General features: G+C 38.4%; 1 protein-coding gene across 2 annotated transcripts in view; it reads right to left on the minus strand.

Annotated features, from left to right (window-relative positions):
* Positions 1-14,146, minus strand: part of atp2b1a (ATPase plasma membrane Ca2+ transporting 1a) — a 115,289-nt gene that overhangs the window by 29,903 nt on the left and 71,240 nt on the right. For both annotated transcript variants that reach the window (XM_033976382.2, XM_033976381.2), the window contains exons 8-11: positions 5,784-5,939; positions 4,390-4,604; positions 2,262-2,504; positions 835-1,076 (exon numbers count right to left, since the gene is read on the minus strand). In XM_033976382.2, the coding sequence (XP_033832273.1) occupies positions 835-1,076; positions 2,262-2,504; positions 4,390-4,604; positions 5,784-5,939 (856 nt within the window). The remainder of the gene's footprint in view (positions 1-834; positions 1,077-2,261; positions 2,505-4,389; positions 4,605-5,783; positions 5,940-14,146) is intronic.

The following is a 14,146-nucleotide window of genomic DNA, read 5'->3' on the forward strand; positions in this document are numbered from 1 at the left end:
AGGGAAAAGTTTCTCTAAGCTCCGAGTGGGTTCAAACGCTGCTGGTTAAGAGGCTTACGGAGTTGTTACGGCTCATTTTCTCAGTGGCTGTTTTTAAGTAAAGTTAAGCGCTCGGGTGGGATGCACTTGAACGTCTTAAGCTCTTAAGCTATTAAAACTATAATTTACAACGTGTGACCTGTCAGATATTCTAAATGACCACTATATTTAGCAAAGCGACGTCACCATTAGCCTGTAATAGGACCGGCTTTGTCTCTCCAGCTGCTAAAGGCACAAGTTTAACAGCAAAAACTTGGGAGTATTTTTCTGGTTTAGTCCCGGTTCAGTCCCGGTTCAGTCTTTCTTTAGTTCTGGTTCAGTCTTTCTTTAGTTCTGGTTCAGTCCCGGTTTAGTCCTGGTTCATTCCCGGTTCAACCCTGGTTTAGTTCTGGTTTAGTCCTGGTTCAGTCCCAGTTTAGTTCTGGTTTAGTTCTGGTTTAGTCCTGGTTCATTCCCGGTTCAGCCCTGGTTCTGTCCTGGTTCAGTCCTGGTTTAGTTCTGGTTTAGTCCTGTTTTAGTTCTGGTTCAGTCCCGGTTCAGTCCTGGTTCAGTCCTGGTTTAGTTCTGGTTTAGTCCTGGTTTAGTCCCAAGCTTCATTGACTTGGTTTCAGTTTTATGTCTTTATGTGTTTAGGGGGAAAAAATTTTTTTTAATTAAGCACAAAATATCTAAATAAGAAATGAAAATAATTAATAACATTTCAGGAGCAAAAATGAGCTGTTTTAATTAAACATATGCTCTAAAACAAGATAAAAATCCTCCCAAAAAAGCAGCGGTGCCAAAACCACGTCTTACTTTCTGAGCAGGATTTCGGAGGCTCCTTTGCTAAACATGCGGTAGCTGCCGTCGGCCATCTTGAGGACCGTGCTCATGGACTTGCGCACAGAGTTGAAGGTGTAGACTTTGTACAGTTTCTCCTCGGGGATCTCGTTGCGGATGACCTGGTAGTCTCGCTTCAGATCGTTAGCGAAGCCGAGCAAGGCACATTCGGTTTTGTTCCCCACCTGTCGAGGCAAGCCCCCTTCTTTTTCAGGAGACTGGAGACACAAACAGAGGTGGAAGAAGTACTCTCGTTACTTAAGTAAAAGTACACATACCGGAGCACAAAAATACTCAAGAAAAAGTAAAAGTATCGTATGGAAAAATGTACTTAAGTAAAAGCATTAAAGTACCCGTTTAAAAATAAATGTACAATAAATGTAAAAATAAAATAAATGAATAAAATGAAATTAAAAATAAAATAAAATAAATGTAAAATACCTGTTTAAAAATAAATGTACTTTAAGAGTAAAAAGTAAAAGTATCATAAGGAAAAATGTACTTAAGTAAAAGCATTAAAGTACCCGTTTAAAAATAAATGTACAATAAATGTAAAAAATAAAATAAATAAATAAATAAATGAATAAATAAAATAATATAATATAATATAAATGTAAAAATAAAATAAATGCATGAATAAAATAAAAAAATAAAAAATTAATACATGTAAAATACCTGTTAAAAAATAAATGTACTTTAAGAGTAAAAAGTAAAAGTATCATATGGAAAAATCTACTTAAGTACATTTTTAAACAGGTACTTTAATGCTTTTAAGTACCTGTTTAAAAATGTACTTAAAGAGCAAAAAGTAAGTAAAAGCATTTCACGCAGATTTTAAGATCTTGAAGCTTAAAATGTAGTAATTTAGACAAAGATTTGTGCTGAATTTTGTAATTTTGTATATTTCTTTTTGCTCAAACATGAACATGTTAAAAATAAACCCTGAGCCTTTTCAGCAGGTCAAAAACTATAATAAAATACTTTTACTTTTCAGTCCTGTTTACAAAATTAGTGGAGTAGAAAGTACAGATACTGCTCTCAAATGTAGTGAAGTAAAAGTATCCACTGTAAAGCACTTAAGTAGCGCACAGATACCTAAAAACATGACTTAAATTCAGTACTTTTACTACTTTTATTACTAGTGTAGTGTCACTTGATAATTGTAAATAGTATGACTGAGAAATATTTGTGTTTTTCCCGAGCGCTGCAGTCGTTAATGTAATATAATAATGTAATATTGTGCGACTTTCTGTACTGTGTTGATTATGTTGATTGTGTCGGCTGCTACTTTGGCCAGGACTCAATTGTAAAAGAGATTCTGCGACAGCGCCCAGACGGAGCGAGGCTATTTTTTTTAACACCGTTCAAGACCAAACCGAAACCCCGTCGGTGCCAACTCTTACCATGATTTTGGTGGTGTAGGCGCAGTTAACGGAGATGCCCAGAATGAGGATATCTAAAGTGGAAGAAGGGATGTTTTCGGGCTCGGGGACTTTCTTGTAGTGCTTCTCGCCGACGTAGGCCTGTACCACAGTCATGCGGTTCATGGTGAGCGTGCCCGTTTTATCGGAGCAGATGGCGGTGGCGTTGCCCATAGTTTCGCAGGCGTCCAAGTGTCGCACCAGGTTGTTGTCCTTCATCATTTTCTGCACAAAAATAGACAAAACGATAATGCTGCACGGCTACACCTGTCACAGTAAAACGTTTTGAAGTGCGGAATGAAACAGTTTAGGTGAGTTTGAATCTATAATGAATCATCCGAGTTATTTAATCGGCCGTCTGCAGCTCAAATATTATCGTAACATGCCGTCGCAGAACCCAGTGACTCCAGATCTTGAGCTAGTCTCGGTTAGCGTCTACGTTTAGCTTTAGGATTTGACCTATGACCCTACGGTGCATGTTTTCAGTTGATGGGAGAAACCAGATCGCCCAGAAAAAAACACCCAGACACAGGAAGAACAAGCAAACTCCATAGAGAAAGGGCCTGAGCGACTTACGATGAACGGTTCAGTCCTGGTTCAGTCCTGGTTTAGTCCTGGCTTAGTCCATATTTAGTCCTGGCTTAGTCCTGGCTTAGTCCATATTTAGTCCTGGTTTAGTCCATATTTAGCCAGAACTAACCTGGTTCAGTGCATATTTAGTCCTGGTTTAGTCCTGGCTTAGTTCTGGTTTAGTCCTGGTTTGGTCGTGGTTCAGTCCTGGTTTAGTCCATGTTTAGTCCATGTTTAGTCCATATTTAGTCCTGGTTTAGTCCTGGTTCAGTCCTGGTTTAATCCTGGTTCAGTCCCAAGCTTCATTGTCTTGGTTTCACTTTTATATTTTTTATGTGTTTGAAAAAATAAAAGCCACCACCTGCTTGACACGTTATCGCTTTACCTTTACCACCACAGTGCTGCATTTAACCTGTATGTTAATCTGTATTGCAGTTACACAATTATGTTTTATCACAAAAAAAAAAAAAAAATTGTCTGGGAGCATCACCTACTTGTCTCCATGGAGATTGACAGGTTTTATCCAATACTGTGTCACATTTTAGGCCAAACTATAATATTTTCATGGAGATGAGATGATTTTGGGCAGTCCACCAGAAATGTTACATAATGCACCCAGAAATTTAGTACAAAAACTACTACTACACTACTTTTGTCTCTATATCTGCCTATAATATTTATCAATATAACATTCAACTGATCAATGATCCAATATCTGAAGTGTATAAGGTCTTGTGTTTGTGGGATTATCCTCATTATTATTATTATTATTATTATTATTATTATTATTATTATTATTGCTATTGTGTTTATTTTTTATTTATTTATCATTTTATAATTTTACATATATTATTTTATTTGTATTTTATTTTATATTATTATTATTTTTTTTTTATGGTATTATTTTTACCTTGTTTTGAAAGAGGATGGGAGAGATATGAGGGCAAAGGTTATTTACAAAGTGGTTTATTTACCTACAGTCCAAATGTCATCAACTATGAAACAAAAACAGGTTCAACACAGCAACTACTAGATTTTAAGAAAAAAATTAACTTCGAAATTAGAAAAAGTCTACAAAAAAAGTCTAAAAAAGTCTATAACATTGGTCCAGTGCTATGGTTTAAAGGTCCTAAATTAGGCAAAATTCGAGTTTTTAGTCATGTTTTAATGCTGTTTCCTCCTCAAAAACAGACCTGGAGTTGTGTTTTGTTTCATTCACGCATGTTGGAGGACCCCTGCATTATTAGTCTGTAACATCTCCAAAGCTCAAAACGCTCTGTTCCACCTTGTGATGTCATCAAGTGGTAGTTTTCAAGTTAACAGCTCCTTTTTAACCTTTAGTTCAGCAGAAATCGGCAACTCCAGAGGCTGAAATGATCCAAATGATTCGAGAAATGAAGGTGTGTGGAGTTTAAACACAGCGGAGCACTTCCTGTATCACCACATGATGACATCACAAGGTGGAACAGAGCGTTTTCTGTTTGATTTGATTGATGTTTAAGTGTCAGCTGGTCCACACGGGTCAATAAACTCGACTTACCTTCACCGAATACGCCAGGGAGATGGTTACGGCGAGCGGTAATCCCTCTGGCACGGCGACCACCAAAACGGTGACGCCGATAATGAAAAACTTGACGAAAAACTGGATGTAGATCGGCGTGCAGTCCTTCACCCAGGGGAGGTTTTGTATCCAGAACGTGTCGACGACAAAAAGCACCACGAGGATGATGACCGTGATGGCGGACATGACCAAACCTGGAGGAACAAGAGCGGACGGAGGGAGGATGAAAACTGAGCTGGGGGAAAAAAAACGACCAAAATGGCAGTTCACATGAAACGCAAAGCAACACAAAGTTTAAATCAGATCTACTCTTCAAAATGGACTTTTCAGACTTTTTTGTTAATCATGTTATTTATTAGTCGTTTCCTTTTCCTTGAACATCTCGAAGTTGTTTTTTTTTAGACGATTCACGTTTGAGTAATCTTTAATCAACTATTATGACGACGCCATTTTGCCGATAAATCCCCGTTTTCACCTCCACCCATGTACGCCCACGATGACGTACGCACTTCGTTCTTCTTCCGTTTTATTTTCCTAATCGATGATACGTGTAGGATTCATTTTGGTACAAATTGTTTATAGATTTCTAACGCATATGTCAGCAGATTTGTTCTTTTATTGAGTCATTTTAGATGAGTATCGCGGCTTAAAATGTACAAATTACAACATAATGATCCACGGATGTCGTAGATTATAACTACGGAGCAAAAACAAGCACGATAACTCGGATTTAACATATTTTCTGTTGGAATGTTACGACAAAAGAGATAAAAGTGAAGCTGAATCACTTAAAAAGTCAAATATTTTCCACTGGACACTGGTCTTTTTGGACTGGCGTGTCCCAAAAAAATCTCCTTAAACCAAATTTTCTGAAATATTATGAACTTATTAATGTCAGTTTTGTAAATATATAAATAAACTGTTGATAATTTCATATTTTTGTAATAATGACTCGAGGTTTTGAACACAATTTCTGCAGAGATGAAGTCAATTTTAAATAATCTGATTCAAAACGTTTGAGTTTTTTGTTCAACATTATGAAGTTAACAACACAATAGATAAAGTTTGATTATCATAATAGTTTAAATGGTTAAAAAATGGTGTATAATTTCCTGCACTTTTCTCTTTTAATGTTAATTTTATGCTGATTATTTATGTTTTGATTTGTTGTTTTGTGGTTTTAACGTCTTTCTTATTCCGTAAAACACTTTGTGCGTCTGAATCGTGCCGTAAAAATAAACTTTCCTCGTCTACAAAATGGTAATAATGGTATAAAATCGTCTCCTTCTCGTCCAATAATCTGTCTGTTTGATAATCTGCGTCAGTGTTTGAAGCGCGTCTGTGTTTTATTCTAATCCCTGGTCATGACTCACCTGCTTTGCCGATCTGCACGGCCAGTTTGGTCAGTTTGCCCTGGAGAACAGACTTCTCTTTCTTTGGCAGATTGGCTTTTTTCTTCTCCTCCGCGTCGCCTCCTTCATCGCTGTTCAAAGGCTGCATCTCCATCGCCGCGCCGTCCTGCGCTTTTGCTACGGGAGGAAAAAAAAGACAGAAGAGGGAGAGAAGAGAGGGGGAAAGAGACAGAAAAAGAGACACATAGGTGAGAGAGAAACAGATACAATATAGAAAACAACAGGAGTAGAGAGACAAGAGAAAGAGAAATAAAGACAGATAGGTGAGAGAAAGATACAAGAGATAGAGAAAGATAGAAGAGCGAGAGAGAAAGGTAGACAAAAGAGAAAGAACGATAGAACAGAGAGAGACAGACAGACAAAACACAATAATAGAAGAGAGAAAGAGGAAGGTAGACGAAAGAGAAAGATTGGAGAGACAGACAAAAGAGAAAGACAAAAAAGAGAGACAAAGATAAAAGAGAGAGAGAAAGATAGAAGGGAGAGTGAGATAGAGAAAGATAAACCAAAGAGAAAGAGAAAAGAGAAAAAGAGAGAAAGTAGAGATAGAAAGAGAGATGGACAAAAGAGAGAAGGACAGACAAAAGAGAACGATAGAACAGAGAGAAAGAAAAAGGAGAGAGAAAGATAGAAGAGAGAGGCAGAAAAGAGAAAGGTAGAAAAGAGAGACAAGAGAAAGATAGACATGAAAGAAAGTTAGAAAGGAGAGAGTTAGAGAAGGATAGAGCGAAAGAAAAATGTAAAAAGAGAAATATAGGAGAGAGAGAGACAAACAAAAAGAAGGATAGAAAAGAGAAAGATAGAAGAGTGGAAGAGAGAGTGTGAGAGTGGAAGACAAAGAGTTGGACAAAAAGAGAAAGATAGACACAAGAGAGAAAGACAGAAAGGAGAGCGATAGGACCGAAAAGAGAGCGAAAAAGAGAAAAGGGTAGACAAAAGAGAAAGAGAGAGAGACAAAAAGAGAGATGGAAAAGACAGAAAGATAGACAGAAAAGAGAAAGAGACAAAAGTGAGTGTGTGGCAGATAAAGCGTTGAGTGTGCCTGGTCCAGTTCACACTTTATTACAGGCCCATTGTGCCGTTTCTATTCTCAACCTGTTCATATAAATGGGATTTTAATTCATTGCGTTTTACAGTAATTAACCGAACACAAATTAATAGAACACGTTTAGGAGCCTCGGGCCAAAACTGACAAATTCAATCTCTCCCAATGTATTATTTCTAACAAACCTTCCCCTCTGCTTCCCTCTGAGGCACATTTACACTCACAAAAACTGAAGTCGGACATCGCAAAAGTGACGACAAAACGGTATCAATCAATAAGTTTCGATTGTTCCTGATTTTAGCTTTAGAATCTTCAGAAAACTGCGCCATTTTTCAACGCCAAAAACCACAGACTGTACAAAGAAGTGGACAAAGTGCGTGCGACGTCGCCTATAGTCAAATGAAGCTAATCGAGGCTAGCGGTTATAGCGGCTAATCTAGAGCCGAGTTTCGTATTCGACTTCCCGACCGCGAGTATCATAGCAACCAAAGAGCCAATCCGGAGCGAGGATGTTGAAGGTAACGCCCTGTCCCGCCAGCACCACTAGTTTAGCAACACTGTCACTCAAACCTGTTGCTAATGCTTGCGGGAGCGACCTTTCGTCTGTCGTTAATGTTCATATCTTGATTTACGGACAAAATAGCGAAATAAAAACAGCAGGATCATGTAGAGCGGGTTAATACGAACATTTTAAGACCAAAATGACGAGTCTGACAGCAGCAGTTACAGAGCGAGGGGCGACAGTTTGTCAATAGAAAGTGAATCGGAGCCAGAGTCGATGGAACGCAGCGGCTAGCAGGTTAGCTACGTCCATTTATACATACTGTCCATGCTAAAAACGCGATAGCTATTGAAAAATATGTAACATTAATATGGCAATCAGAGAACAGGCGCTTAGCAACACTGTCAATCAAACCTGTTGCTAACGCTAGCGGGAGTGACCTCTCGTCTGTTATTAATGTTCATATCTTGATTTCCGGACAAAACAGCGAAATAAAAAAGCCAGAATCATGCAGAGCGGGTTAATACGAACATTTAAGACCAAAATAACGAGTTGGACAGCAGCCTGTGCTCAATTCCCATGTGGAACGCAGCAGCTAGCAAGTTAGCTAAGCCCATTTACACATACAGTCCATGCTAAAAACGTAAAGGCTGTCAATTGAAAACGATTTTAAGGCATAACATGATAATATGGCAAATCTGTGGCACCGATTCTGAATAAAATATTGTAAGATTCAACATATTTCTTGAAAAAACTCTGATAATTCTCCGATAGCGTGACATAGACCCGTCCCATCCACCTGAAAATATAACCTCCTATACGACAACAGGCCTGATTTATACATTTGCGACTTGTTCATAATGTGATATTGTATGTTTCAGCCCCTGTTGCATAATGCCATTGTGTCAGGTTTAATACGTGTAGTAGTGCGAGGCCGCCGCAGCTGCTGTAGGCCGGGCCGCTCTGCACTTTGCCTGTGTAATCTCAGTCTAAAGGATTACGGCTGGTTTTCTGGCAGGAGCGGAGAAAATGCACCAGGGACCGGAGCCAGGTTTGTACCACAGACACAAACACTGCTGGATCATAACGTCCCAGCGGGATAGAAGGCGAGCCAGCACGGCGGGACGGGACAAAACATTTAAAACGCGGAGTTATTGTTTGAAATTGAAGCGACATTACAATCGGGATGGGTGGGATTCTTTAGGAGATGGAGCGTCGTACAAGTCTGGAAAATAGAGCTAAATCGGATCGAAATTGCAATTTGAATGGATGTATTTAGCCAAGCGTGTCACCGTAATGACTAAAGTGTTTTCCGGACTATATGTCGCAATTTTTTCTTCTTTTCATACTTTCATAGGGTGCGACTTATACTCAGGTGCGACTTATATGTGGAATATAAGTCGTATTTAAGTGTATAATTTCACATTTTCGTTACGATCGCACTGACAACCGCATTTTTTTCCTCATTATTATTCAGTTTTTGACTAATACAGAGCAATTTATACTCCAGAAAATACGGTATATCGTATAAGTAAGTATTTTATCAGCTCATTACACTCAAAATCATTATTCAACCCATTAAGTGCTATATTATTATATACCTGGACTCCATTTTTTTATTATTTTGAGGGACTAGAAACACCTCTTATGAAGGGAACACTGACTAATTTTACCTGTAGATTTTATTATATTTTTTTATTTTATTTTTTATTTATTTATTTATTATTATTATTTTTATTATTATTTTTATTATTATTATTATTTTTATTATTATTATTATTATTTTTTTATTATTATTTTTTTTTTATACAGTTTTAACTTAACACTTCTGGGACAGTTTTGTTATTTTTTTAGCTCTACGATAATATTTAAGCCATAAAAGTGTGAATTCATAACTTGTACGACTCATTACAGATGCAAATTAGGTACTAAAGTGTTTCATTCTGCTCAAATTTTCGTGGATTGTTGTGTCAGTGGCAAAGTTTAGTTTCAGTATTATTGTTTATTGTCTATATTTACTTCAGCGATACATCGAACTTCAAAATGTGTTATTGCAAGACGTTACCCTTAGAAAATCATAAAAGCAGCAACTCTGAACAATAATTTTGTCGGCAAACCGAAATCTGTTTTTTTCTAAGTAAAAAAAACAAACAAACAAACAAACAAAATTCGTAAAAAAAATATAAAAATTCTACGTAAAAATGCAAACACTGTAGGTTAAATCTGTGCGTGTTGTGTCAATGCAATTTTTGTATTATTTTTTCAATTTATATTTCATTTTTTTGGTCAATTTTTCTAGACAAATTTAAAACGTGAACTTTAAACAGATTAAAACGTCACAAATCTACTCATAATCAGTATTTTTTCTACATTTTTCAGTCCTAACACCGTTTCCGTCATCGTACCCACGCCCACGCGCTTTTCAAGATGTATTTTTGTAACAGTTTAACAGTTAATAATCAGTTAACACCCCAACGTGAGAACATTTAAAAATGCATTCATCATGGGTTTTAACTTCCTGTTTTAGGCGACATTTTGAGGACTTTTCACAATTAGAAAGACATGATATTTAAACTTACATTGATAGAATTAGCTAAAGTCGGTCTGGAGAAAGTATTGTTGTGTATTGTTTTTGTTTTCTTATTGACTGTAATGACCACAGGAATAAACAAACTAAAAAAAAAAAAAAATTAAAGTCAGTTGCCATGACAACAGCACTAATTCTTCACCATCCTGAAACTTGAAGCACATGAACACCTCAAAGAGAGAGAGGGATAGAAGAAGAGAAGGATAGAAGAGAGATAGAGGAGAAAGGTAGAACAGAGAAAAAGATGAGAGAAAGAGAAAGATGAGAAAGATAGACAAGAGAGAGAGCGAGAGAGAAAGAGAGGGGAGTGAGAAAAATGGAAGAGAGAGAGGAGTGAGAGAAAAATGAAAAAGAGAGAGAGAGGGGGGGAGTGAGAGAAAAATGGAAGAGAGAGAGAAAAGAGGGGAGTGAGAAAAATGGAAGAGAGAGAAAGAGAGGGGAGTGAGAGAAAAATGAAAGAGAAAGAAAGAGGGGAGTGAGAGAAAAATGGAAGAGAGAGAGGGGGGAGTGAGAGAAAATGGAAGAGAGAAAGAGGGGAGTGAGAAAAATGGAGGAGAGAGGGGGGAGTGAGAAAAATGGAAGAGAGAGGGGAGTGAGAGAAAATGGAAGAGAAAGAAAGAGGGGAGTGAGAGAAAAATGGAGGAGAGAGGGGAGTGAGAGAAAATGGAAGAGAAAGAAAGAGGGGAGTGAGAGAAAAATGGAGGAGGGGGGAGTGAGAGAAAATGGAAGAGAGAAAGAGGGGAGTGAGAAAAATGGAGGAGAGAGGGGGGAGTGAGAGAAAAATGGAGGAGAGAGGGGAGTGAGAGAAAATGGAAGAGAAAGAAAGAGGGGAGTGAGAGAAAAATGGAGGAGGGGGGAGTGAGAGAAAAATGGAAAAGAGAGAGGGGGGAGTGAGAGAAAATGGAAGAGAAAGAAAGAGAGGAGTGAGAGAAAAATGGAGGAGAGAGAGGGGAGTGAGAGAAAAATGGGAGAGAGGAGTGAGAGAAAAATGGGAGAGAGAGAGAGAAAGAGGGGAGTGAGAGAAAAATGGAAAAGAGAGAGAAAGAAAGAGGGGAGTGAGAGAAAAACAGGAGAGAGGGAAAGAAAGAGGGGAGTGAGAAAAATGGAAGAGAAAGAGGGGAGTGAGAAAAATTGAGGAGAGAGGGGGGAGAGAGGGGGGAGTGAGAAAAATGGAAGAGAGAGAGAGAAAGAGCGGAGTGAAAAAAATGGAAGAGAGAGAGAAAGAGAGGGGAGTGAGAGAAAAATGGAAGAGAGAGAAAGGTAGGACAGAGAGAAAGATAAGAGAAAGAAAATGAAGAGTAAGAAAAAAATATAAGAGAAAATGATAAGAATGATAAGAATAAGATAGACAAAAGGGAGAGAAAAGAGAAAGAAAGAAAGAAAAAGAAAGAAGAGTGAGAGAAAGATAGGAGAGAGAAAGGTAGAACAGAGAGAAACATAAGAGAAAAGGATAGACAATAGAGAGAATGATAGATAAGAGAAAGAAAGGAGAGAGAGAGAGAAGAGAAATTAAAAATGCATTCATCATGGGTTTTAGCTTCCTGTTTCAGGAGACATTTTGAGGACTCAATTCAAAAGACGTGATTAGACAAAACAGTTCTGTACAATAACTGCTATGTACTGTTTTTCTTTTCTTACCAACTATAACGACCAAAGAAATAAACTAAGTAAGAGAAATTACCAATCGCCATGACAACAGCCCTAATTCCTCTCCATCCTGAAACTTGAAACCCATGAATACCGAAGCAGATTTTTTATTATCTACCAGGGGAAAAACAATATTATATTTTTTCAATATCATTCAAGCCTTCTAAACCAATTTCCAAACAGAAATTGCTGCGGTGCATGTTTACAGTTGACCAGCGCGTAGTCAATCAATAGAAATCGAATTGTGGGAGCGCCTTGGGGACCGCGGGGGGTTCGGCGGGGGGCGGGAAGCAGATGTTCCCGCTCCTGAATTGTTGCGTGGCTTTAATCTCCTCATCACTAATCGCCATAACTGGATTCGGAGGCACCTGCTGCTCAACGCCGCAGAAATGTGCCAGAAAATATGCGAAAGAGGAGAGACAGCGGAGGACCGAGGTGGAGACGGGGACGGGAACGGGAACAGGCCGTCCTAAACGACACGGGGTCAAGGGAAAAACACGGAACGCATCATTACCGCGTCACATCACCGCAGCCAATTATCTCAATGAGGCATTAACCTTTAGCGGTGTTATCGTCGGGAGGAATTCATTCAGATATGCAGATGAGAAACAAGGACGAAATACCAATGTTTTAAATCTAAAGTATAAAAAAAACAACATATTTTACATTCAAAACACTTAAGTAGGGACGACATTGACAAAACGGCTTAATTTTACTTAATCGAAGGGAATAAAAACGTGTTAAAAATCGTACTACGTGATCATACGGGGGTAGAATTAGCTCTGCGCGCAATGGTAGCGGGTTAGCGACGATCAGAAGGACAGCTGAACGTCGACCATTTCCGGCGTAATGTAACGTTTACGAGTTACGCGGCTCAGGCAGTGAACATGTAGCTAGCAACATGTTAAAAACTTTATAAATGCAAGAAAAACTTCATCAGAGGACGACTTTTGTGTGTCGAGGCTAACGCTAATGCTAACGCTGCCTTCTATTAGCACGTTAAATGTAATAACATAACAACGCGGTTATATTTTTGTAAGGACGACCCATTTATTTTTTTTAGGTGCGGATTATTCCAGTCAGTTTGTTACTTAAATATTAATTAGCCTCTGAGATTAGCGTTAGCATTAGCTCCGACGCACCTTTATTCCCATAGAAGTCAAGTTTTCCGTGCATTTATAACGTGTTTAACATGTGCCCCCCGGTGAAGTATTCATTTTGACGTGTTGTCAGTGACATCCGCCCGCAGATCCCCGTCCACCGCCCGATCTGTCAGGATTTATTGATTTTAGCGCAACTCGGCAAAAACCTCATAGACGTGACATTACGCTGGAAAAGCTCGGTCCCACTGTCGCTCTGAGGGGAGCTGGCCCGCTATCGCCGTGCACAGAGGATGGATGGATATATTGTGGAAAAATTATAATTCTAGATGAAAAGTAAATCAAATGTGAAGCCTGGTGAGTTATGAAATACAAAAAAAATATTCTTTGTTACATGTTACAGCAGATACGGACAGGACAGGTGGCCTTCCAGTGTCCCCAGTCTTTGTCCTAGAGCAGGGGCGTCAAACACATTTTCACTGACGGCCACATCAGAAAAATGGCTGCCGTCGAAGGGCCAGATGTAAAATAAACGTAACTACTTTTTTAAATGATTAACCGTTTTTGTATTCAAGTTACAAATATCACATATGCACTGGCAAAGATGTAAAAATATGGCTGTGTAACTGCGTGTCTTCTGATGAAATGACATTTTAAAGCCATCATACCTTTCAATTTACCCTGTCGACGGCCACATAAAATGAAGTGGAGGGCCACATTTAGCCCGCGGGCCTTGAGTTTGACACGTGTCCTAGAGCGTCTCTCCCCCTCGTCCTTAGTATTTACACCAGAACGACAAAGTACATTTCAAAGCAGTGATTTTTGTTTTACGCCCATGTGATAATGAACTTTTACACCTGAGAACAGATAAAACGACAAAGACTTTCAGGAGGATGGGACAGAGTCTTCACACGTGTTAAAGTGCAAAACAACTTTCTCCAGATAAACTCAGACAAGACTGAACTCATCATCTTTGGCTCACAGAAACAAAGAGAAAGTGTCAGCATCACCTCCAGTCTCTCTCTCTAAAACCTTCAAATCAGGTGAGAAATCTCGGGGTAATAAAGGACTCAGACGTGAACTTTAACAGCCACATCAAATCAATAACATCTGCAGCTTTTTACCACTTAAAACATCAAAAATCAAAGGTAAACTGTCAAAACCAGACTTAGAGAGACTTATCCATGTGTTTGTCTCCAGTAGGTTAGACGACTGTAATGTATTTGTGATTATTTATGTTCTGATTTGTGTGATTTTAATGTATTTCTTATTCTGTGTACCAATTGTGCTATACAAATAAACTTGTCTTACTCTCTGCTCTGGGTCTCTGCATTTACACAATCAGTAAACAAATTTCCATCACAGATATTTTATGCAAAATGTACTTTTTTTAGATCAATATCACATTTTAAAAAGTCCAAATGTATAAATAATGTTCCACTA

The sequence above is a fragment of the Periophthalmus magnuspinnatus genome, chromosome 12 (genome assembly GCF_009829125.3).
Source record: "Periophthalmus magnuspinnatus isolate fPerMag1 chromosome 12, fPerMag1.2.pri, whole genome shotgun sequence".
In the NCBI taxonomy this organism is placed as follows: domain Eukaryota; kingdom Metazoa; phylum Chordata; class Actinopteri; order Gobiiformes; family Gobiidae; genus Periophthalmus; species Periophthalmus magnuspinnatus.